Below are 26,912 nucleotides of genomic sequence, written 5' to 3'. Positions count from 1 at the left end.
ATACGGGATGTATTACTTGTTTACCTTTAATCATAAATTTCTAATTCAATTTTGAAAGAAAGTGTCCTCCTAAATAAGCGGCTCAACCTAAATTTAATTGGGGTTTCGATTCGGACTCAAATAATTTTGGATGTCTTTTCAGGAATCTATAATTTCATCGTGTTTTAGTAGTGTTTATGACGATTTTGATATTATAATTGGATTATTAATTGAGTGAGATTTAGTTAATAATGAGTGGGTAGTGGGTTGGTTTATAAATTATATTAATAAATTAAAATTATAATCAATAGTTGAACGCCAAATATTTTAAAAAATATTTAAAGAGTTTAATTTTAAAACAATTAAAAAAGTGGTCAATTTTAAACCTAAAGGTGGATGATAAGGGTATTTTGGAGCCAATAGGTGGATGAAAAGGGCATTTTGGAGCCAATAGGTGGATGGAGGGTAATTTTGTACCATTTTCAATACTTCAAGGGTATTTTAGGCCTTTTTCCGTTTTTATTATTAATTTTAGTTTAGAAATCTATAATATCTTAATTTTTTTTTTTAATGAATGAACCAAGACAATTATGGCTAAAATTATCTTCATTTTCCTTCACCTCTTTGCTTTATTATTAAGAATTCGACAATTTTGTGGTAAGTCATAGATTGCTTTTTTCTTCTTTAATTTTGTATTTTTTTCTCAAGCTAAAATTATGTCAAATACACAAAAATAAAAGAGATTATATGCTGGATTTGGTGTTCTAGGATAATTTTTTGTACTCCTTTTACCTCAAAATTATTTTATTAACTTACAACTCATATTAATGGATAATTTTTGTATTTTTTTATTCTGAGTTTTATGCTTCTTTATATATGCTTAAACAAAAAATAACATATGCTACCTAATGATCACTAATTAAATATATGTAATATATAATAAACATATATTTTTGGGCTTCACCAACTAGTTATTCAGGCGCGAGCTCCTCCTAAGTCAGATTTCTTCTTTTATTTTCCTGTCAAGACAAGTTTTTGCGCATTATTCATTCACCTGTTATTAAAAACATTGTTTTCATCTTTTAAACAATTAACCTGATAATATAAAAATTCTTTTCATATATATTAGCTTATGTCCCAATTTTATTTTTATTTTTCAGATGGGAAGGTAATGATGGAGTATATTGGAGCAACAGGCAAACCAATAACATTTGATGATGTTCCAATTGATGAAGGAATTGACTTTCATTTCATTCTTAGTTTTGCTATTGATGCTGACTCTCTAGGGAACCCACAAAATGGCAAATTCTCACCATATTGGGCATCAACATTAACCCCAAACTCAGTTGCATCAATTAAATCCAAATACCCTAATGTCAAAGTCTTGGCTAGCCTTTCTGGTTGGAGTATTGGTTCAAAAGTCCTTATCTGGTATTGTTGAATTACGTTGCCATCTCATCTTATTAAAAACACATTTTGACGAATTTTATGCGTTGTTCAGACTAACTTATAAGCAGTGCGGAACCAAGATTTTTAATAAAGGGTTCAAAATCTGAGAAGGAAACACACGAACTAATGAAAGACGGTTCAACATCTATTATACATATCTAAAAAATAATTTTAATCATGTATAAATAGTAATATTTTCTGATGCTGCCTGTGCTCCTGCTTATGTGTACCTCATAGCTTATCTAGGCGTATGATAAACCCTAAATCTACTTAGATACTATTTTTGTCATTAGAAAAAAAATAATATTTCTGAGTACTTGATGCTTATCAACTATTTTTAATCAACTAACTCAAACACATTCTCGATTATATTATGTTCTAAACAGGTACAAGCCTATTGACACTCAACAATGGATATCAAATGCATTCACTTCCCTCAAATCAATTGTCAACACATATAACCTTGATGGAATTGACATTGACTATGAGAGATTCCCAAAACACAATGAAAGTTTCTCTTATTGCATAGGAGAATTAATAACTCTCTTAAAGAACCAAAGTGTTATATCTATAGCAACAATTGCACCATATTATAGAACAATTTTACCATACATAGAGTTATACAACAACTATGGAGAATCAATTGACTATGTAAATCATCAATTTTATACAGATAAAGTTAGTACACCAAGAGGTTATTTGAAGGCTTTTGTTCTAAGAAGTGAACAATTTAATAAAGAGAAAGTAATTCCTAGCTATGAAGTGGATGGAAGAGGAATTCAAGGTGATGCATTTTTTGATGCTTTGAAATTATTGGAAACTAATGGATTTCATGTTAATGGTGCAATGATTTACTCTGCTGATGCTTCATCTGAGGATAATTACATTTATGAGAGGAAAATTCAAGCATTTTTGTTAAATTCTACTAGTGTATGAAGTATATTGTTATTTTGTAATTTGTAATATTGAAGAGATAATAAGGAGATTTCAAGAGCCCCACCCTAGAAATGTGGGGCTTGTATTTGATAAAATATGAATGAATTTTAATGTTATGTTACTACTTTAGATAATAGTCTAATATTTTAGAAGTACCATTATTTTACATTACACATTAAAGAGTGATTTTGAATCAAGTACCCTCTCCCAATCTCGCTCACCTTTCTTTTTCCTTTTTTCCAATCTCACTTGCTCTATATACAAATGCATATGTATAATATACAGTTATATACATATATAATTCACCTCTCTCTCACTCTCTGCCCTTTCCCAGTTTCGCTCGCGTCTCTCCTCACTCTTCCAATTTCGCTCGCCTCTCTCATACCTCTCCCAATTTCGCTCGCCTCTCTCCTCCCTCTCCAACTCTCCCTTGACATATATACAAATACACATGTATAATACATATACAATTCACCTTTCTCCCACTCTTTTCCCCCTCTCTCGCCTCTCTCCATTCTCTCCCAGTCTCGATCGCCTCTCTCCTCCATATAACATGTAGCTACAAATTGTAATTATTAAATTATAGCTATATAGAGTAATTAATTATTTTTAAGTTGCTATATGTGAAAGTTTTTCTTATTTTTAACGGATCGGTCAAGACGAGTGAAAAACAAACATTTGGGCCTGAATTTACAGAAGATATTGTTGGGTCTTGGCCCAAATGTGGATCGATCCGCTATAGCCCTTAACATCCGATTCTGATCGCAATTCACCAATTTCCATAGCAGAGGAAGAAGAAAGAGTTTACTCCAATGGCGTCTGGATGGGGAATTACAGGGAATAAAGGACGATGCTATGATTTCTGGATGGATTTCAGTGAGTGTATGTCTCGATGCAGGGAGCCCAAGGACTGTGTACTTCTTAGAGAAGACTACTTCGAGTGTCTTCATCATTCCAAAGAGGTACATTTCGATTTTTTTTTTCCCATTAGATTCCGATCTCTTTGGTATTTTCACCTTTGCTTAACAATCGTCCTTATCCTGAAGATTTAAACAACTCAGCAGTTCCATTAGGCAATTTGTCCTCAGCTGTATTTAGGGTTTTTAGAGATTTGATACTTTATAAGCTGAATTGGTTCGAATAAAAGCTTCTCAGATTTGAATTCCCTCGAAGTATGGATTTTTTTTCATTTTTCATCCAACATCAGATATATGTGTGGAACTGTAGGAGGTGATTTGCACTGTAGTTATTGATGATGGCATTTATTAATTGACGAAGCAAGCAACTTGTTAATGAGTGGCTGAAACTACAGAGAAACAATATGGATTGTAAGGTTTGTAGAAATAAAATAGTATACATGCTGAAAAAACTGTAAGTTTTGCCCTCATAAGAAGAACAAAAGTAAAGTGGGATTGGGCGAGATTATATTTCCTAAATGCAAACAATTTAGTTATCTGAGTCTAGACTTACATGAGAATGACGTGATAGATGGAGATATAGCATATATAATGAAAATAGGATGGTTGAAGTGGAGGAGGTGCTGCATGATTACTATGTGATAGAAAGACACTTAATAAGTCAAAGGAAACTTCTTTGGAATGGCTGTGAGAATAGCAATTTATATTATGGTAGTGAATATTGGTCCTCTAAGTTTCATCATATTAATAAAACAAGTAACATAGAAATGTGATGTTAAGATGGATATGCAGTCAGCAAGATCGTACAAGATTAGAAGCAACACATCAGAAAGATAGTTCAAGTAGTACACAGACATAAAATAAGAAAAGATTGATGAGATCGCTTGGCCATGTATAGGGGAGGACCTCCATATATAGTATTCCATTTATACTTGTACTGCACTCTTTCTTGGAATACCAAGGAATATAGATATTTAAAAATATTATGATTTAATGTCAAGGAAAATACATCTGATGAATCATACAGGGAAATGGAGAAAGTGGTATTTGTAAGTCAAGCTATCGAAAAATTGACCAAATATGCATATGGCTGATGTCTAGTCGCCAAACATCATGGCAGGCTTAACAAGTGTGCATGGATATCATTTCAAATGTTTAAATATTATTTCAAATAAATGCCTGTTTATCAGTCTGGTTCATTATTTCAAACTTGAAAATAGAGAATTCAAAGTTTGAGGAGAGTTTATTGAGTAATATAATGGTTCACTTACAAGTCGTCAACTTTATTCCAAGTGAATTTCATCTCCAAACACTACTTTAACATCCAAATATCCTTTTTCAATTTCAACTTTCTCTTCTTTCCATTTCAAATTTTACCCAAATCATGTCCAAATGCCAATTGATTCGTACTTGGTTTATATCAGTACAGCTGTTACTTTGAACTAGTTATGGTTCCCTTTAAGCTCTATCATTTGGGGGAAATTCAAGGTTACTGGCGATGACAAAATTTGGCTCACCAGCATGCCACATTATATATCTGCTAGATCTTTTCATTATTTGGATCATATCAAACACATTATGCGGCTAAGCAGCTGAGGAGGACTTAAATTTAAGTAGGTGCTCTGAAGCCTTGTCATGTGATAAGAGATCTATAAATGATATATTTTGCTGATTGAGGGTCTTAAAATAAGCCGAGACAGACCTAAATTAATGGAGGGAAGTCGTCTCAAAAGACCTTTTAAGTTCGTTAGATTACAGATATTTTCTCATTCTTTGTAAAACAGATGTGGATTTCCACCCTTTGTCTATTTTAGAGTTATACCTGGACTTCTCTTTTCTTTTTTGATAAAAAAGTTATACCTGGAGATACCTCTTTGATCCGTCTTATTTAGGGTCTCTCACTTTTATCGAAAATAAAAATAAAAATTTAGGGTCTCTCAAGTGATTTGTTAGAGAAGCCATGAAAGCAAAGGCATTGCTATAAGTAGGAAATGGGAGTAGTCGATTTACAAGGACTGAACTGGAACATCTGTAGTTAAGCACCTTGTGTGCATTGTCTCGTCCTAAATCTGTAGAAAACATTACATCAGCTAATTTTTTTTATGGAGTCTCAAAAAGAGACTAATCTTGATTTATACAGCTATCTTTCCTGTTATTTGATTTTGGCTCTTTCATTAATTGATCTCCTTGTCACTATCAGCATTACTATCTACTCTTCTGAGAAGCGTTATTATTTTCTCTTGGGAGTGCCTCAAGCTACAGCCGAGATCTTTCTCATAAGTTGGGGGCTTGTGGCTAGGTGTTTTATGGTCCTGACGAGATGTATAAACCTCATTACTTGATGTAGAAATTAGATTAGAAATTGGTGACAGGTGAAGTAATAGGGAAGAAGCTTCAATAGCTGTTTGTAGATCTCACCCAGCGAAGTAGCAAACTTCATTTCCATGTTGAGAGTACACATTTCAGTTTGTAGCTCATATACTACTTGTATTAATACATGCTTAATTATTCTAATATGTTAATGAGTGAAGTAAATGGTGGAAGCCTTTTCCAAGTTTAGCTACTGCAAGAAATTACCTACATCAAGGAAACTATGTTTTCTTAGACTTAATGGCATTAGTTGAGTGAGAAAGGTACCTTCTACTGTGATGGTGCCAAATAAATTATGATCTCTGTTCTCAAAGTCAGGATTTGCTAATCCCTGACCTTTGCGAAATCAGATATTTGTATGTAGAAAAACTTTGACATTTATTTCTACCCCCAAAAGAAAGAAAAAGAAAAGAAAGTGATGGGAAGTACTTAATAATCTCAATGAGCAGTATTTCTCTCTGCTCAACTGAAAGTGATGTCTTTCGTCCCTGTTTATACAATCATCCTCTGTTCATCTTAATCATTGACTCAATGAGCAATACTTCTCTCTGCTCAACTGAAAGCGACATCTTTCCTCCCTGTTTATAAAATCCTCCTCTGCTCTTTTCTTTGTCATATAGAGGCATGAATTTTGTAGAAACCTCTTCTTTTGACTAGTTATAATGTTTTAGGGACTAATGTATTCCATTTAAAATCAGATGATGCAATTAGAAAATGCTCCACGTATATGGACATATACTTGCATGTGGTAACATTTTGTGAAATTATATTTGGTGAAAATGTGGAGCATTGCTGTCTCTCTAGTGTCTATGTTCCTTCAAATTAGGTTGAATTTGGAGCAAAGTTCCATTGATATCCAAGAATAGTCCTTGTCCGTTGAACGAATAAACTTTAACATCTATGGCAGACATTTTCCAGGGTGTGTGTGTCTTCTGACTTCAATATGTTAAATTAGGTATTGTGTCTGTGCTTCCTATCCTCTTCTTTTCATCTTATTGGGACACTTTAGTGCTCTACCTATTGTTGGACTACTAATCTACTGACATTTCAAACTCCGTATGGTACTCTGGTTTTCACTTTTCAGTCTTTCACAGTTCCACTATTTGTAGATCAAGCTTGTTGGATCCTTTGCACCTCTTTATTCTACTTAGATTCATAGACTACTAATATACTATCCTACTTGTTCTGCTTATGTTATTGTTATTGGTCATGTTCAGGACAATGCTTTTTGATTGATTAGAACTCATTAAATTTGATTGATTTCCTTCTTGATTTAACCACAAATAAGCCCAAATTGGCCGCCCTATAAGACACTTTGATGTATGTATCAACTGAAGATTAAGAGATATTGAAGACTTGAGGTGCATGAATTAGTAGTGCTCATGTGGTGTACCGGTGCCCTTAAGCTCATTAGTTTTCTGGGACAGACTATAGAACTCTTTTACGTGGCTACTGTCGATGTCTCCTACTTGTTAAAAAAATGGATGTATGGTCATTCCCTCTTCACTTCCCCTCCTTTTGAGCTGTCAATGACCGACTGATTCAATCCATGTTGTCATTTTTGATGTGGTAAAATTCTTTGGAATTCTATAGCTCAAAAACATTTAGAAAATGATGGCTCAAATATATTCATAAATCATTTGGTACTTCTCATTGTACTCTTTAGTTACAGGGTTGTTGTTTCCTTTACTGCAGTATCAACGTAGGAACCGAATCTACAAAGAGGAGCAGCGCCAATTGAGAGCTGCTTCACAAAAGAAAAAGGAAGGTGTAGATGGTGGTGGTGGTGGTCATCACTGACCTTTGTTATTCTTGATCAATCATGGTTTTATCAACCAAAAGACATTGAAGTAAACTGTATGTCGTTTTGAATTTTGAAATAAAGAATTATATCAGTTGCATTTGATGTGAGTTGCATCATTGAAATGACTCAGTTCAGTTTCTTTCTCATATTGCCTGGCCTTTGTTTTGTTGGTGATAAGCAACATATATTTTAAGGGCACATTTACTTCTTACCATTGGCTCTAGACCTATGACTCAGTTCAGTTTCTTTCTCATATTGCCTGGCCTTTGTTTTGTTGGTGATATGCAACATATGTTTTAAGGGCACATTTACTTCTTACCATTGGCTCTAGACCTATGATATCAGCTCTTTCTTTGAAATCTGTGACTCTTACGTGTAATATGAAATTCGCGATGGGAAGCCTGCATCATGATGAAAAGAGCTAGGATTTTGCTAAATGTTATGAACACCCTCAGTTTCTTTACCTATTTTGATAACCTGATACAATATAGAGTACCCTTTTTACTTGATGAATATAAGTTCAATATAGTAAGTGGTTATTCATTAGTCTAAACTCTTAGTTATTGGTAGAAATTTAATGGGTGCAACAAAAGCTACCAAACATAGTATACAACAACTACATTAGTTGAACTACTCAGGAAACTCTCTCACATGATGTTGATTGCATTTACTTATATGCAAACTATAAATACAACATACACAGAGAGTGTACTCCTATATATGCATGAACACTATGGCTAATTGGATGAGCACTTGCAATTCAATTCATAGTACAAGAGTCTCTCCATTTTTTCCTTGTGATTTTGTGAAGAGTGAAAGCTTTAGATTAATCAATGGAGATTATGAATACTTGCAGTCCAGAAGGGTATTTCTCAATAGCTACCATTTTACCAGAAGGAACATGAGTTTCAAGGATTTATTAAACAAGTTGTTTAAAAAAGTTTGTAAGATGGCCATGTTTATATCTTTTGGAATTGGTGATGAATTATCAAAGAGGAAGATTAGTATTAAGGTTTACAAGGTGACATTGGTTTGGCCAAGACTTTTTATTGCTAGATGTTATATGCCTTGCCTATATCAATACTGAATATTCACCACTATATATTATTACAGAAGTCCAGAAAAGGTATCTATAGACATTGTATTATGTTCTATAATATGTTTCCTTTTTCTATTATCTAGTATTCACAATATCACATCCATATTTATTATTCGGGACGATTTTTGATTATATTGGTAGCTAAATTGAAATACAAGCTAAGCTAATAACAGGAATAACAGAAAATGGGAAGCTATTGCAGCGATATTACTTTTTCAAGCGGACAAAATCGCTACTTCATGAGCGATATTTGATTATATTGGTAGCTAAATTGAAATACAAGCTAAGCTAATAACAGGAATAACAGAAAATGGGAAAGCTTGATAATAGCTCCATAGCACGATAAATTTGTAGAAATGGAAGAACTTTGGAGAAGAAGGTAACATGCAAATTCAATATCTTTTCTATTCTCTTAGTTGGTTACATATATAAATACAATGTAACAAAATTGGGTTGACTAAGCTCGCTCAATAACTCGCAATCAATTGAAAACTGAGTGACGAGAATCTGTCTTCACAAACTTGCGAAACTTCCCCTTAAGTTGATCACTCTGGTCACTTGGATCTTGCTGACTCTATTAAATCGGAGAATTTTGATGCTGTCTCACATAAGACTCTCCACGTGACAAATAGTATAACTAAATTGAGCAAATAGATACGGTATATATAGCCAACTAAATTAAGTTGACATGTACAATGAAATTATTGTATATTTTCATAAAGTTATATGCGGGATACAACGACAATTTTCAAAGGCTTCATCAGAGATAAACTATGAATTTTAGAATTTCACACCAAAGTCACCCCGAAGCGATCTTTTTCTAGTTGATTCGACAGTCAATTGCTGGCTCTGAATAATCAGTCAAACAATAAGCTCAATTGTTCCATAACGTAATAATAAGTGTATTTTTAGATTAAATTATTTTCAACAAAGATATTTATGGATCAAACTATCAACTAAGTATATTTTTATTCATTTCACGTTGTTTAAATATATTTTTGACTCTTTTTATTGATTTTAACTTATAATTCAAGGCTTTTTAAATTATTTTTTTAATATTTAAAACTCCTAAAATAAGACTGTTCAAACAAGTTCTTAGCAATTGACCTTATGTCTTCTTTAGAGATTGAAGTCACGTGAGGGCATAATTTGAGGTTTATAATAACACAAAAATATATAACTTATGCCTCACAAAATACCTTTAATCTTGTGATCTTTAAAAATTCATGTTTTCATTAGAATTAGAGAGTCACTAAAAATGAAAACACACGCCCTTTTTAAACCGATAAAAAAATGAAATGAGACAAATAAATCGATACTCAACGTCAACGAGTACAAAATAAGGGCATAAGTGTCAATAACACAAAAATTAGAACTGAGATGAACTATCTACAAATCTAGGGGACGTAAAATGCCATTTTCCAACTATGAATCTGTGCTGTAACCCAAATCAAGTCAACAAATTCTCCCAAAATTCGACTCTCTGAACTCTGAAGCATCGAAAATTGTATAATTTTGTAGCCATTGATGAGTCGAGGAGTGTGAAATTTTGTATAAGAAATGGGGAACAGAGGCCATACTCAGTACAGGACGACAAGGAGAACATCCAATTTCTCAATTACTCTCTACATTTTCCTCTTTTTTGTTTTGTCAATGTTCGTATTCTTTTATTACACTAAGGATATCGTAGAAGATGAACAAAAGCTTGTCTTGACATCGGAGAAGAAGGAAGAGCCTGAATTCGATGAGGTTGTTATTTACTTATTTATTTATTTCTTGAAATTGCTTAAAGTTTTTATTTTTATGGTGATTCTGCTGTTTTGTTTTGCTTATATTGCTTAGTTTATTGATGGGTGTTTGTGATTTTTGTGGTTTGAGCTGATCTTTTGTAATTTGGGCTAGAGAGTTTCTGGATATGTCGTAATTTTCTGAAATTTTGCTTTTTATTGCATCAAGGGGTGGCCTAGTTGGTGGCGGAGTTAGGATTTTCAAGAAAAGGGTTCGAAATATAAAAAGTACACGTATATGTGAAATATTACTTTAACAATGTAGAAATAGTGTAGTTTTTTGTCGTAGGTTCGGATGAACCCCTCGGCTCTAGCTTGCTACTCCCGTTGGCCTAGTTGTTAATGGAGTAGGTTGAGCACCATGAGATGACTTGTGTTAGTGAGAACGTCTTCTTTTGACTTTTGCAGAATGAAGATAATTCTGTTTGGGAAGCTTCAAAGAGCCATGGTTTACATCCATGCATTAAGCCAACTGCAAAATACAAAGGTTAAACTCTACTACTATAACTTGTGCTTCTTTTGCTTCCTGCTAGTTAATATGGAAAAAAGGTATCTCCATTGCCTTTTGGGAGCACTAATTTTTTCTGAATTTTGTAAAAGGGAAATACTTGATTATCTCAAGATCTCATTTTTCAGATTCTTTTTATAGGGTGTGGGGACAGTTTTCTGTATGTCGTTTCTTATGTGTTCTATCAGTTCATGCCTGTGTTTGTTTAAAGCTGAAACAGCGTATTTCAGTCATAAAAATAAATAAAAGATCACGCCTTTGCTGTTTTCTATCAATTGCAATCTCTTTAACATGTACCAACTCATGCACAATATGAACCTTTTGTATGCTGTAACTTTTAAGCAGATAGTCTTATGCAGAATTTATCCTTCTTGTCCAGCTGCTCTAGGATGGAATCGCTACTTGACTGTAAAAAGTAATGGTGGATTAAATCAAATGAGGACGGGTGTAAGTTTGATCTTTCCTTAGATTTCTAATTTCCATTTTCTGTGTGTATGTTACATAATCATTCTTGTTTTTAATCCATAATAATTCAAAGAAATTGCTTTCGTGCTACGGTTAGACGAGCTAAAAGTGTGGATCAGCTTAAACATGTAAATGCTAGTGGGCATGTAGTAACTTGTATGCACTTCTACTTGTATATTCCTAGGGTATCATTCAACAAGTTAACTTGATTGAAGATGAGCCATTTTAAAACCTTCAGCTTTGAAATAGATATTAAAGTAAGACAAATTAAAGTGGGCCTTTAAGTTTATACGCTGTTCGGAATGAAGTCTGTAAAAAAATAGCATTCATAGATAAAGGGGGTGGGGGGAAGTTAACAGAAAAAGCAGTCTCATACGAAGTTGTGTTGCTGCAAGGAAATAACTAAATGATGCACTAGCAATTTGATGATTCTTTAAATTTGAGACATATTTGGCATACAGAAAAACACTTTTCTCATTTATACTTTTTATCACATAAAATAATCATAACATGTCATATGAATGGGAATTAGATTTCTATAAGACCAGAAAACGTTGTTCCCAGCAAGAAGACGATGAATTATGATTGTAAGTTGGCATAGTCTTGGAGAGAAATGGCAGATCTGGACCATGTCTATTGGTTAAGGTTGACCTCGCCCAATTTTATTAGCTTGATCTCCTTTTCTCTTCATGGAAAATTAAATAAACATTCCAGTTTCTGTGGCATCACAGAAACTTACATGTTAATTTTGTAAGTTTACTTCAAATCCTCAAAAGCCTAACTTGGCAACAACAAAAAAAAAGAATAGTTATTTTGAAAACAGAGTTGCCACTTAATTTTGCAAGGCAATTATGAAAACCTTTAATTTTTATTAAAAAGATTCTAACAGAAAAATCTTTTCAAAATTTCAAAGATAAGTGTTCCTATTAACATTTTGAGAAGGTTCTAAGCACTTGAAATGTCCGCTTAACACATGGTTATCTGCTGATTAACTAAACAATTATTTGACTAACTTAATTGATTGAAGAATTTCTTAAATTTTTTAATAAGTGAAAGGAAAAAGTATTTTTGGCATTTTGTTGAAAAGAAAAGCTCTTTTGGACTGTTTGAAAAGAAAAACTCTTTTAAAACTCTCAAGGCAATCTATGTTAATTTAAAACTTCAGTATTTAAGACAAATAAAATTACAAGGAACCAAAAATAAAACAATGAACTCAAGGGGGATTCATCCAAGTTAGAATGAATGTTAGTATACAATACAATGAAATCAAGAAATAAGAGAAATTTAAATTGGGCTCCTGAGACCCAATCTTTGCTACTACCAGATGATCTTCAGGCTTAGCCTCAAAGAATTATTGTCTCTATGAAATATTACTGCCCCTACCCCATTTTTTCTGCTCCTGCTGATGTAATTTCGGCCTCTGGACAGATTTAGCTTCCATTTTCACACTGTTTGAGGCTGACTCAAAAGACATGTATTGAGCTTTAAGCAAATGCAAAAAATGATTGACTTAATTTAATGTCATACAATGCTTTGAAATTATGATAATAAAAATTTGAATAAGAACTCCATTTTTTGACCATTTTTGAGTTTTAACTCTATATTTAGATAATGAAATCATGCACCATACATATATTTGATTCATATGTGTCAAATTAGAAACCTGGAACTTATCATACGTTTAAATCAAAATGAGTATTATGCTAACTAGAAGAATTAGTTTCCTCAAACCAAAGCTATCAGTCATACCAAATTCTATAGGTCACTAAGTTAACTTCAAATTCTTTCTCAAAATAAAATAAAATAGTTAACTTTAAATTGAAACATATCATAAAAATAAGATTTCATCTACTCTTAATCTACGAATTGAACATATCATAGAATAAGATATTCATGTAACTCTTAATCCACTTTTAAAGTTACTGGATCAAATAATATTTTCACTTAGCAAGGAATTGACATGTTGCCAGGAAAATCTAAGACTCGATTTTTCAAAGATAGGCAAAATATCAGACAGGAAATAAACGCATAGGTGTCACTTTATTTTAATGAGCTGATTTACGGGTGGAAAAAGGATGAAACGGACAGGAATTTGCCCGTGGATTTGGGATTTGCACATCCGAGGGTTGACTTGCGTTGAGCCTTGGTCTTCTTGTATCTTCAGCCGTTGCATTCCCAATATACGTTGATGTAGACATTATGAAATCCCCAATTTCTTGTATAATGGGTGGAAATAAAGTTTTCAAAGATGGGCGCCGAACCTTGGATAGGATGCCTCGTATCTCAGCGTTGTTCGAACATACAAGGACTGATCTTTGATTTTCATTTATTCACGCTCACTCCAAGGGACAAAGTTCCATAAGTTTTGCTAATTTTGTTTTTCATTGGTAAGATGATTATGCTATGACTTCTGAAGTGCTGACTCATGAATCATTATGTTGTTGGATGTAGTCCCGTCTCATTATTGAAATGTCATTCTGGTCATGCCCTTTCTTTAAGCAAATATATCCACATATTTATAAGTTAATGAAGTACTTTCCCCTTCAGTCTTAATTTTTTCATTTTGCTTCTTTTTGCTTACAGATAGCTGACATGGTGGCAGTGGCACATGTGATGAATGCAACTTTGGTAATTCCTCAATTGGACAAGCGTTCATTCTGGCAAGATTCAAGGTCATATTTTTTTCTTTACTGTATATCTTACAACTTCACATGGCTTGTCATTCTTTTAGAAATGTGTTTATATATGTAATGTATTGCTTAGATGGTGGTCTCCTTGTATGGACTTGTGCAGTCCCCTCCTCATGAGCTAGATTTTGAGGTTGAGTTAGGTCCAAGATTCATTTCTTTACATGGTACCATAGCAGGACCCATCATACTCGATGTTGAGCCCCCAAATTAAATTGCCCATGCTCCAGCTGTCTGGTCTCCTTTTATGGATTTGGGCAATCCTCCACTCACGAGCTATCTTTTGAGGTTGAGTTAGGCCCAAGATCTATTTCTTTACAAGTTTAGACTCTGATATTTCTCTTGTTTCTTGTAACATTTCTGATGAGTGCTTTGATCTCTACCAACTGCTTTTTTTTTTTACTTTATCTAAACATACTTACTCTAGTTTGTTCTAATGGGCTAATGTACAGTACATTTTCAGATATATTTGATGAGAACCATTTCATTAAAGCATTACGAGGAGACCTCATGATTATTAAAGAGCTTCCTAAAGAAATAGAATCTTTACCTCGAGCTAGGAAGCACTTCACGTCATGGTCAGGAGTGGGTTACTATGAAGAAATGACTCAATTGTGGAAGGAGCATCAGGCATGTAAAATCTTCTTCCTATCACCTTTTTTTTTTTTTTAAGGTAGATTGTCTTAACCCTCTCTTGCAATGGCCACCAAATCAAAAAATTGTTGCTACCTTGTTGCCCTTGTTTACTGCCATGGAAATTGTTAATATATAAATAGAAGACTGTGGAACATGGTGTCGTTTGCGAAGTTATTATATATCTGTATGGACAACATCCTAATAGTGTGCATAGCGGTCTTACCCATTCAGAACATTTCTCTTTTCAAACAATATTTGCTCAACAAAACCTCTGATGTTTATATGAGGGTTAATTTTATGAAGGGTCACTCAAATTACTCTACTATTTCTGTAACAAGAAAATCACTTAACTTTATTTAAGTATCACGGAAGTCACTAAACTATTTTTTTTGCAAAAAAAAGTCTCTCAACTTTGCCTAAATATCAAAAAACTCATTAGGAGAATACAAAAGAGACATTTTATATGATAAATAGGTAAATTTGAATTGACTTTTTGGTTACAATAAAAAATGCTTAGTGACTTTCTGTAATACTTTCAGTGATTTTCTGATTACGCGAAATAGTTTATTAAATTTTTGTCATACTTAAGCTAAGTTGTCTGATATTTTAAATAATTTTTTTGTATAACCATTTGGTGCAACATAAAAACTGCAGCTATCCATAATTAAAAAAGGTAATATAGGAAGATGTTCTGAACTTAAAAGTTAAAACTACTTACGGAGATCCTAGACCATCAACTAAGTATTCTATATCTTCCATATATTCATGTTTACACCAAAAATAAAATAAGGGCTAAATACTTCATCTTCAGTTTCTGGATGGAGCTAATGTTGTCTTCAGGACACCTTTGATTCTCTCTTTCCATAATGCAAGCAGGAACAGTCTTCCATCTTTCCTTCTATTTTGAGTGAATGTTGTATTCGTTCCAACACTACAAGTGTATCTCTTGGCATCACCCTCATGATTCCTTTTAAATTATGGAAAATCCTCCAAGGTTGTTCAGTTAACTTGCAATGGAGAAAAGATGGCTGATTGTCTCTGTTTCTTCTCCACGCATATAACGTCTAGAGCATAGGTGGAAGCCCTTTTTTGCAAGATTTTCATGAGTTACGACTTAGGACTTCTTTCCTGGCCACGAGCGAGGTGAAACTTGCAACCAGAGAGGAATTATGACTTTCTAGATGAATTTCTTGGGCCAACCACTAAGCTGGTTGTTGGAATGATTAAACTCTTTGTAGGCTGACTTGACTGAGAATCTCTAGTTTATCCACTTGCATACAGTACTGTGTCTTCAGAGGCGTAAAGGCTCTTGAATAAATTGAGAGGTGTGGAATACTGCCAATAATTAAGGGGTCTTCTGAAGCTCAGGTTTCAGCCTTGATCATTCCAAACTTCTTCTACAGTGGCATCTTGAGGTTGGGTCAGACTGAAGATAACAAGAAAGAGTTGCGTTAGTGGGTGTTTCACCTAACCAACTGCTTGAGTGATTTTTTTGTTACAAAAAATAGTTTTGTGACTTTGGTGCAATAAAATAAAAGTCGAGTGACCATTCGTGAATCTACTCCAAATATATGAAAGTTGTAAGTAATATGATAAGCAACTTTCATTATGTTGTTCGATTTGATGGAGAATAAGGGACAACTTCACTAACTATTAGCACAAAGCAAATTAAAAAGCTTGAAGTGTATTGTATCACTCCAATGCTCAGCTCAAGCTGGTGCAAACATATCAATGAATTAATACCAAAAACTTGCAAATATTAATCAGGTGAAGCCTTGTCATGGAAGGTATAATTGACCATTGAAATTTATTAGCCACGAAATTGATCTTTCTTTTCGATAGTCTAAGATTTGTTAACTACTCTAAGATGTTGGAGATAGCATTCCCAAAACTATGAAATCTGGAAGGGGATTAAATTTATCATTTTGTTTAACTTTATCAGTTTATGATGTTGATATTATCAGTAAAATCCGTTATTACAAGGGATGCTTTATTTCTATTTCCTTTTGTTCATGAGACTTGATCCCATTTTTCTCTTGCCTTGTCTACTAAAGTATATGTCTGAAATCGAAAGTTAGCTTATTGCACATTATTGCAGGTCATTCATGTTGCTAAATCTGATTCTCGCCTTGCGAACAATGAACTGCCTCTTGATATTCAGAGATTAAGATGCCGTGCTCTGTATAGTGCTCTCCGCTTCTCTCCTCCTATTGAGAGACTTGGAAAGGTTAGAACTTAGAACCATCATCTGACAAATATGATAACAATGTGGGACTAGTAATTCTAGTAACACCAGAAACACTTATGGAGTTTTGAGCTTCCTTTTTGGATTGTCACACTACACTGAATCTTTTTAGCTGGCTATGGCATTTCACATAATCTTCTGGTGTTCAAGTTTCCATGTTTAAGAATGGCATTCAAATTATGAAATAAATATATTATGTATTAGGTGTAGGATTCCCATGTCAGTTTTTGCAGTACAATTTCATCTACATCCTTTTGATGTTTTGGATCTCATTTGCAAAGTAGAGCTATAATTTCTCATTATTTGGGGTTTGTTACTAACATGATGATGATACCACAGAAGCTCGTGGAGCAGCTGCGAACCAGAGCAAAAAGATATGTTGCACTCCACTTGAGATATGAGAAGGACATGCTGTCTTTTACTGGTTGTACATATGGTCTTACTGATGCAGAAGCAGAGGAACTTCGGGTGATGAGGTTTCTCTCATCATCACTATCATATTTTCATAATTTTGCTATATATGTCCTCATTGTGCTCGCTGTATTATTTGCATAAAGGAGCGAGAATCCGCCTTCAGTCTATTTATTTTTTTGAGCCTGGTGAAAAGTATTGCGTCTCATTCATGGCCTGTAGGTTATTTAGGAATGGCCAAAAATTCTTTGATCACAAGTTTATACATACAGGCTGATATTTAGTTCTGAAACTTCAGAATCCCTTCTTCTGTACAATTTATTTATACACAGAACCTTGAAGTACATACTATACTATGCACGTCAAGATGTCATCTATGACATTAAAGCATCTGGTGTTTTATGTAATAAGAAGGTGCCACTTGCATCTTCTGAACATGAGAGTTCTCCACAGGCCAACACTCACCCCCCATACAACTGTAGAACTTACCTGCGTAAAATGAGTATGTTGAGATCGATGTGTGGGCTTCCTAAGAGAGACATGGTCATAAATGAAGTTATTCTTGCCAAGGTGGAAGTGGCTTCCATGGTGGACAAGAGGCGGGAGGTGAGGCTGAGATGGTTCGGGCATGTCAAGAGGAGATGCGCAGATGTCCTAGTAAGGAGGTGTGGTGTGAGAGGCTGACACTGGAGGGCCTGAAGAGATGTAGTGGTAGGCTGAAGAAGTATTGCGAAGAGGTGATCAAGCAGGACATAACTAGCCTTCAGCTTACCGAGGACTTGACCATTGATAGGAGGGTGTGGAGGTCAAGGATTCGGGTAGAAGGCTAGTAGTAAATAGTTTGCGTCTCGTCTCTCCTACTAGTAGTATTAGTATTTATTCAAGGAAATTTTCATTATTCTACTATTTCCTTATTTTTCATTCATAGTTTTCGATTACTATTTTTTGTCTCTTGTGCCTCTATTTTCTTACTATCCTGCTGTTGTTACTGTGAAGTCTTCATATACGTTGTGTTTTTGCTTTCTTTGAACTGAGGGTCTATCGAAAACAACCTCTCTTCTTGCCAAGGTAGGGTTAAGGTCTGCATATACTCTAACCTCTCCAGACCCCACTCGTGGGATTATCCTGGGAACTTGTTGTTATTAAAGAACTGCTCCAATTTCTTCTGATATCATGGTTTCTAGTAACTTCGATCTTTTCACCTTTCTTCTATTGTTGCAATGATATTTAGAGCAACACCCATAATGTTGTATAATATCTAATGTTACTCATCCATGACTAGAGAGAAGACAAATCATTGGAAGATTAAGGTTATAAACTCAACTGAACAGAGAATTGGTGGTTTCTGCCCTCTCACTCCAAAAGAGGTCGGATTATTTCTTCAAGCTCTTGGTTATCCTCCGTCAACATTTATTTATATTGCTGCTGGAGAAATTTATGGTGGTAACACTCGTCTCTCAGAGCTCAAATCTTACTTTCCAAATGTTGTTTTCAAGGTTTGTACCTACACCTAAACATTCTGTCTATCTTGCAGCTTGGAGTTAATTTCTTTCACAACAATCACACATTTTTACCTACCAAACCAAATGTCTAATTTTGGCAGGAAATGCTGGCAACACCAGAACTGAGAGAGTTTGCAAATCATGCCTCACAAGCTGCAGCACTCGATTATCTAATCTCTGTAGAGAGTGATGTTTTCATTCCATCACACTCAGGTAATATGGCAAGAGCAGTTGAGGGGCACCGCAGATTCTTAGGCCACCGGAAAACAATCACTCCGGACAGGTACTCAAGCAATTGATGAGTATTTCGCAGTTGTTTCTCCTTTGCCATGACTTCTTCATTCCCGTTAATTCTTTTTTCGACCTGCTTATTTTTTTTTTAATTTTCCTTGAGGGGAGGTAGGGGTAAGGTCTGCGCACACCCTACCCTCCCCACTTGCCACTTGTGGGATTACAGTGGGTATGTTGTTGTTTGCAGTTGCTTCTGGTTGGTATAAAGTTTCTCAGTGTGTGGTTTACAAGTAAAATTTTTAGCTTATTTTATCAATTTTAGAAGAGTGATTTTTTAAGTTAAGCTTGGTAATTTTCTTTTGAGGTGTTGCCATTGCCTTCATTTAGGACACAAATCTACTATCCTTCATATTGTAATGCTTCACAAAGATGCTACGAGTACACGGGATAGAAATAGCTGAATGGTTCACCTAGAAATGTGGAAGTGCTGTGATAACATGAAAGTTGGCCCCACCATGACTGGCATGTCTGAAGTGCTGTTTGGCTGAAGCAGATGTAGAGTATTAATACTGGGTTTATATGAACCCAGTACTTCCAACACAGAACATAAATTTATGAAAATTGCAACAAATAGTAATGAATGCCTAACTTTAAACAAATAATGGGCTCAATGAGAAAACCTTAAATATTGAACCAATAAAACTTAAATTCTGGATCGGCCTCTGCTGTTTGGCAAACAGTTCAGTATTCTCTTAGGGAAGAGTCATATAGAAGTCGTTAGAACATTTAAAATTGGGCAATTTAGATTATGTTTTGTGGCGGCGGCCTCTTCATCTACATATTTATATCAACATAATTATCTGCTAATCATTCAGGAAAGGCCTAGTTGAAATATTTGATCAGCTGGAAGCTGGTCAGCTTGATGGATCATCATTTTCACATCTTGTCAGGCATTTGCATAAGAACAGGTGATATACATATGCAATGGCTAGTCACATTACCGGCTGCACTTGCTCACGTTATTGTTTCCATTTAAAGCTTATTAAACTCTGTTTTTTCTTACTTGGGTGCGACAATAAGCCCTAGGAATAATAACTGGCAGGAACCAAACCATTTTATGTTGGATATGTATCATCTCCCAGTCTGTTGAGCTTACTTTCTTTGTTCCAAACCCCCTTGCTTATTTTCTTGAACTTACATCTCACCCCAGGTCCACTCTTTCACCTGTTGAACCTTAGTGAGATCCTTAAAATATAGTCGAGAGAAAAAAAGACAAAGAGAAACAAGAAAATCCGAAAATAAATAAGTAATTTTCAGAACCCTTAAATTACCTCTCCTATGTGGTTTGCGAGCTATTGCATTAGGAGCGGGGTTTTACCCTGTGCGCACCCAAAAGGGTAGCGGCTGCGGGTTTCCCTTGTCGTCAAAAAAAAAAAAATCTTCGGAACCCTTAAATGATTTCAGATTATTTACCTATTGTTTAAGATTTTGGTTTGGATACAATATTCTTTCACATTTTGTCATGCCTATTTTTTTCCCGTACATATTACTTATTAATTCATTCTGATTCAGGCAGCAGAAATCTAAATCTTAAGTAGAAATCTTGTCAAATTATTTCCAAAGAAAAACATTCAACTACTCATTTAAAAAAACATTCTTGATTTAAAGGCTTTTCAACCTGTTTCTAGAAACTTACGTGATTAGTAAACGACAATCAATTGTAAACTGTTTCGAGGGAATTGTGAAGCCTTCAACAATTATAACCATGTTGAAGTTTGCTTGATGACTGATAAATTCCAGATTTCTAATTAAATCATTACACATATTGCAATTTATAGGCAAGGTGCTCCAAGAAAAAGGGCTGGAGCTCCCCCGGGAGTCAGAGGTCGAGCAAGGTCAAGACTGGAAGAGTCATTTTACCAAAATCCATATCCAGAGTGTATATGCAGTTCTAGGGAGTAAGAAAGTAAAAGGGGTGCTTCTTGTCAGCTTCCTGCCAGCAGGTCTCTCTTGTTCTCAGTCATCTAAATGTCTGAAATCATATATTTTCTACCATCTTATTCGGCTTCAATTTCTCTGTTCTTAATTATTTGTTGGCCATTTTAGCTGATTTTTGTTTTCTTACATTAGACTAGTGATTAAGTATCTCGGTACATATACATTATGACACTTCTATTGTCTGTCTTTCGCCCTCTTCCTCGGTCCCTCTTCCTCCAATTCTTTTTTTCATTCTTTATCTTTGTAAACAAATGATGTTATATTGGAATTAAGGAGCAAAACTGTTTGATGTCTTTGTAAATTGCTTGTGGGGTACCTAAATCTTCAAAATCATTTCTTCTTCCTAGTTTTTTTTAAAAAAAATATTTATGAAGATGATTCATTTAAGGCATCAAGAAGATACAAAAGATACTAAAAAGAGTGTTAGTCCCAGGCTCTTCTTCCTAGTTTAATATATATTCTTCCTATTTTTGTTTGTCCAACTAAATGTTAGACTATGGCATGATCTTTCCCTACAATGAGAATGAACATACCTTTTCTAATCGATTAAACATGAATTTCATAACAATCACAAGGAAAAAGAAAATATTGAAGTATAGTTTAGTCATTCCATCATATCCTTCTAGTTTATTACATGAAAAAAAGAAAATATTGAAGTAATGTATACTTGTGCCATTGTATCCTTCTAGTTTATTACATGAAGAAAGAAAATATTGAAGTATAGTATACTCATGCCATCGTATCCTTCTAGTTTATTACATGTAATTACCCTTGTATTTGCCCAACCAAAGATTAGACAACTAAATGATCATATTGGAGAGTGAGAACGAGCATTCTCTTTCCAAAAGTATAAGCTCAGCGATGCGATTTCAATCTTCAGACTCTGAAGGGTACTAGGTTAGGGTTTATTTCTTCAGGTATGGACCGTTGAGCTGGGAATTTGGGAAGGAGGCTAGCAATGCGCTTGGCTGTTTCAAGGTACTTTACGTACTTGCAAATGAGACCTTCTTTTGCGGGGCTTTCTACATGGTTGTTCTCTTCAGTGTCGTGGCAACCTAGGTTCAACCCCTTCATTGGTGAGCCACAAAAATTGCAATTGTGATCTCTTCCTATGAGTGCCTCCTTGAAAGCTTTTTTCTTGAAAGTCCAAGCACCACTCTTCCAGTTGAAATGGTACATAGGAAGGAACCTTTGTCCATAAATGGCTATGAATTCTAATGCTGCTAGAATGAACTCAAATTCTTCCTTGGACATGTAGTAGGGGAAACTGACCCTTGTCCATCCCGGCTTCACTCCACTATAGCCCTGTTAAGACAAAGAAAACTCGTGTTAGACTACCAAATAATGTTTTGGAGTGTAGAAAACATATTTGGAGGCACTCACCATCTCAATTGCATCTTTGAACGCTAGAGAACGAGGTTCATCAACCTTGAGCAAGATATGCCCATAGGGTCCTGCACAAGCACATCCTCCTCTAGCTTGAATACCAAATAGGTCATTAAGCAGCTTAGCAACAAAAGGGCCGTGAAGTGGCTTATCTTTCTTGTTCCCCGTCTCTCTCCATAAGTAAAGTTCATTGTCTCCGCCATTTCCATCACTTGACGAAGAGTGAGTTGTAGTATATATGAGAAAAGAAAGCACAGCTTGTCTCTTGGCTGTTACATTTCCTAAAATCCATATGTTAGGATTTGGGAGAAGCCTTTGTAGTGCAAGTTCAATGTAAGTGTGTTCCATTCTTTCAATTACTTTATGACTTATGAACTCTTTCACCCAAAATGCAAGTGCTGTTCTCACTTTCTGAATAATTGGTGGTGTTCCTGCATCTTCCCTTTCTTCAATATTCTCCACATAGAGTGTGTCCTGTTTATTTTATTGCATATCATAAGAGACTTTTAGCTTCAGAATTATCATGATAGCTAAGCACAAAAAAAATTTCAACACACAAAGATAGAAACTTTACAAAAGCAGTTGAATTTCTCTACTATAGCTTAATTTCTCCTCCATTTTTTTGTTTAACTATGATGTGTTTATGTCTATTGGAAACAACCTCTCTGTTTCGCAAAGATAAGGGTAAGGTCACGTATATCATTCTCTTCTCCGGGTTCACTTGTGGGACTATACTGTGTATGTTGATGACGTATTTCCTTTAAATATATCTAGACTGGTAATGGAAGAAGAGAGCATGCACTTACAACTCAATTTGCAGTTGGTTGTTGAAATGTCATGCCATTGTGCCACTAAATCTAAAAGTCAAATCAAGAAATATTTTTTTTTTCAAGTACAAGAATTTTGCCTGTCTGAAATTCTTTGTTTGACTTATTAGTCTACTTATCAACTATCCCAAATATTTCTAGAAGGAAAATGACAAGAAACCCTATGTCACTAATGAATGACAGTCAAATTCATCCATCAACCTCTTTGGACAAATTGTGCAAACTCACAATTGACACAAATAAAGGTGAAAAGGACATCATCTAGATCTATAAGAATGAAAAGGCCAATACAAAATATATAAAATTTAAATTCATAATTCTTTACCTTTTCATTGTAGGGGTTGACAAAATCAACAGTACCACCTCCACAAGTAGATGGAGGTAAAGTCCTCAATGTATAGAGTGCTTTGTTCATTACAAGAATTCCAGGTGTGCCTGGACCTCCAAGAAACTTATGAGGACTAATAAAAACAGCATCATATCCATCGATCTCACCTGATCTCATCTCTATTTTCGCGTATGGACCACTGCAACACAACACCATATATTAGTCATCTTTTGGTGACATACTTAGGGTCCGTTTGGATGGGCTTAATAAAAACAGCTTTAAAAAAGTACTTTTGAAAGTCCTGAAACTTATTTTTAAAATAAGCAATTATGCGTTTGGATAAAAATGCTGAAGTTAAAAAAAAAGTTGTAGATGTGTTTGGCAAATAATTGCTAATAAACAGCTTTTTAAATCGAAATGTCTGAGATATCCTTAAAAGCTGTTAACATAATAAAAGTTAATTAATTTATATTTTACAGCCATAAATAATTATATTTTGCTATCATTCACATATTTCTTTCTCATCACAAATTATTTATAAGAGGAATATAAACTTATTATAGATTTTAAAGATATATAATTTGAATAAATTAAAGAACGATTTAAGATTTTATTTTAGTTTCATCCATAGGTAATAATAATTGTTTATCATTCACATATTTCTTTATTATCACAAATTATTTATAAGAGGAATATAAATTTTTATTTAAGTTATATGTGCAACTTATTTTACATTTTAATAATATATAATTTGAATAGATCACTTGAAAGATTTAAGATTTATTTTATTTCCATTCATTAGTAATAGTAATTGTCTATCATCCACACGTGAAAAGGGAAAAATAGAAGAAAGAGATGTTAGGGTTATGTGGTTAATTTGGAGATTGTATAAAAATATTAAGGGCAAAAAGGTAAAAATGTGGTCAACTTAAAACAGCTTATAAGATGGGAAAAAAAGCACCCCTACCCCAACTTTTAACTTTTGGCTTAAAATAAGTTATTTTGAGTATTGCCAAACAGCCAAATAAGCTTTTAAGTCAGTTTGACCAGCTCAGCAAACAGGCTCTTAGTACTGTGAGTATATAGAAGTCTTAACTCTATTATCATACCTTGCTGCGAAATCAAAGCAAGCAAAAGCTCCATTTTTATGAAGTAGACGAGCGATAGCTCTTGTATCAGAATAAGTCCCAGTAACATTACTACAAGCTGAGAACGAACCCAACAATGGTCTATTCGTAGACTTATAGAACTCAAGCTGATCCCTCAATGCTTCCATATCTACTAGCCCGTTTTCGTCCAATCCAATCTCCACAACTTCAGCTAAACTCTGTCTCCATGAAAGAATGTTAGAGTGATGTTCATAAGGTCCAACAAACACCACCCATCTCTCTTTCATTTCGTTACGAAAGCATTTTGTGAGTACTTTTTCTCTTAGTATAGAAGGGATTGAAATCCCCATAACTTCTTGTAGCCTTTTGATAGCAGCAGTGGAACCAGAACCACAAAATATAATTGCATCTTCATCTCCTCCACCTAAGCATTTCTTCACATAAGCAGCTGCTTCATGCACTAATTTTGTTGTTTGGTATCCCACATGACTATCACTAGTATGACTATTACCTGCACAAAATGATATAATAGTTGTTATCTTTCCCTTCTGGTTAAGGATGAAGGAGTACGTACGTACATAGTTACCAAGGTAAACGAACATACCATAGAAAGGAAGGACGTTATTGATGATATAGTTTTCGATATAGTGAAGGGATCTTCCAGAGGCAGTATGATCAGCATAAGTAAGCCTACGTTTCCCAAAAGGGGATTCGAAATCGACATTTTCACCAATAATCTGTGAACGTAGCCATGAAAGTTTCTTTTCGGTAGATTCAGTCTTAGAAATATTAGCCTTTTCTAGCATATGAAATGATTCAATTCTACTCCTCAAATCTTCATGTGAAGCAATTGAAGAAGTAGCACTAGAATTATAATTACTATACTTTTTTTCCTTATTATTGTGATCTATTATTTGAGTTTCTCTCAACATTAATTGCCCCAAATCCATATTACACGCAAAGAAAATTAAAAAGGAGGAAAAAAAAAATATCTATATAGGCTAAGGTTTTAGAAATGTGAATTATTATAAAGATGGATAATAATTTAATGTGTTTGAGAGAATGGGAAGTGAAGAGTATTTATAGGAGAAATTATGATAATTAGGGAATATGCATGTAAGTTTCGATTCTCTTAAAATATATTTAATGATGTATATTTTAAATAAGAGTAGTTGTTTTTTAAGATTCTAAACACGTAGTAGGAAAAAATTGACCAAATTTTTTATTTCAAAATGGTACGAAAAAATTGGTCAATTACAATTAGAGGGATAAAGTTAACAGTAATTTTTTTATTTTTTAGAGAAAATGATTGAAAATAGAAGTGTATTGAACTTGATTTTCTTTCTATAGATGTCTAAAATTTAAACCAAAATGGATTCATATAGTTCGATATATAGCTTTAAAAATCGATCAGATTAATTTCCAAAATGTTTTATGTATTGTATTTTGTGTAAGATAAATACAATGTGACTCAAATTCATTACAAGATTTTTTTCTACTCGGTGTCTAGTGTTATCATATATATATACATATTTTATTCCTATGCTAAATAATTTTTTATACAATATCTAATTAAATAAATAATAGATATTATATCATATTATTATTAATATTTTTATTTAATATTTATATTATATCGAAAGAAAAAAACACCCATACAAAGTTACACATTTTAATTATTTTACAAACTAATTTAGTTATATATATATTTTTTGTATTTATTTTATTTTGTCCTTTTAATTTACCTTAACACAATCTATATATACATCATTTAAGTTAGGCATTTATATGGGCTTCCAATTGCATTTCTTTCCCATCCTTTTTGGTATTTTTCTTGGAAAAATAACTTAAATACACAACTATAATTTTTATATTCTCTAATTTTCCCTACTTTTTTTAAATATTACATAATTCCCTTTTTTTTTATTTTAGTATAAGTTTTTAGATACATTACAATCTCTCTCCTATAATACACATTTACCAATTTTAATGCCTATTTTTTCTTCCCATTTCACTACATATTAATCCACATTTTTTTTTAAATTTTAATTTACTTTATTTGAAAACTTAACTTCATTAATCACCCCTCCTTATTAAAGAATGATCCATTAGAAATAGATAAGTGGACATTAATATTTTCTTAAAAGTAACATATGTTTCCATGAAAGTTGAACTTTTTATAAACTTAATTGCACTCCTAAATTCCAATAACCAAAAGTCAAAATCTCCCACTAAATA

The 26,912-nt window shown here is 33.8% G+C and overlaps 4 protein-coding genes across 4 annotated transcripts in view; 3 read left to right on the top strand and 1 right to left on the bottom strand.

Moving 5' to 3' along the window:
• The window catches only part of LOC107003549 (chitinase 2-like), a 4,713-nt gene extending 2,313 nt beyond the window's left edge, over window positions 1-2,400 (top strand). The window contains exons 2-3 of the mRNA XM_015201887.2: window positions 1,140-1,410; window positions 1,815-2,400. Of these exons, the coding sequence (XP_015057373.2) occupies window positions 1,140-1,410; window positions 1,815-2,364 (821 nt within the window). The 3' untranslated portion in view covers window positions 2,365-2,400. The remainder of the gene's footprint in view (window positions 1-1,139; window positions 1,411-1,814) is intronic.
• Window positions 2,401-3,125: 725 nt separating this feature from the next.
• Window positions 3,126-7,666, top strand: LOC107003154 (NADH dehydrogenase [ubiquinone] iron-sulfur protein 5-B). Its single transcript, XM_015201421.2, has 2 exons — window positions 3,126-3,326; window positions 7,347-7,666. Exons 1-2 carry the CDS (start codon window positions 3,177-3,179, stop codon window positions 7,449-7,451), a joined length of 255 nt encoding a protein of 84 aa, XP_015056907.1. The 5' UTR covers window positions 3,126-3,176; the 3' UTR covers window positions 7,452-7,666.
• A 2,288-nt stretch (window positions 7,667-9,954) lies between these two features.
• LOC107002965 (O-fucosyltransferase 38) lies at window positions 9,955-21,325 on the top strand. Its single transcript, XM_015201188.2, has 11 exons — window positions 9,955-10,303; window positions 10,750-10,828; window positions 11,229-11,296; window positions 13,898-13,986; window positions 14,454-14,631; window positions 16,736-16,864; window positions 17,222-17,358; window positions 18,576-18,789; window positions 18,897-19,078; window positions 19,902-19,994; window positions 20,865-21,325. The coding sequence occupies exons 1-11, from the start codon at window positions 10,115-10,117 to the stop codon at window positions 20,986-20,988; spliced, it is 1,482 nt and encodes a 493-aa protein (XP_015056674.1). The 5' UTR covers window positions 9,955-10,114; the 3' UTR covers window positions 20,989-21,325.
• A 91-nt stretch (window positions 21,326-21,416) lies between these two features.
• On the bottom strand, window positions 21,417-25,696 carry LOC107004192. The gene is made up of 5 exons (XM_015202434.2): window positions 25,279-25,696; window positions 24,675-25,185; window positions 23,563-23,764; window positions 22,408-22,884; window positions 21,417-22,329 (listed from the first exon to the last, which is right to left on the bottom strand). Exons 1-5 carry the CDS (start codon window positions 25,622-25,624, stop codon window positions 21,901-21,903), a joined length of 1,965 nt encoding a protein of 654 aa, XP_015057920.1. The 5' UTR covers window positions 25,625-25,696; the 3' UTR covers window positions 21,417-21,900.
• Window positions 25,697-26,912: the final 1,216 nt, after the last annotated feature.

This window comes from Solanum pennellii, chromosome 11 (genome assembly GCF_001406875.1).
Source record: "Solanum pennellii chromosome 11, SPENNV200".
NCBI classification, from domain to species: Eukaryota; Viridiplantae; Streptophyta; class Magnoliopsida; order Solanales; family Solanaceae; genus Solanum; species Solanum pennellii.
The sequence above is the reverse complement of the archived record's forward strand: the minus strand, read 5'-3'. Positions and strand labels throughout refer to the sequence as shown.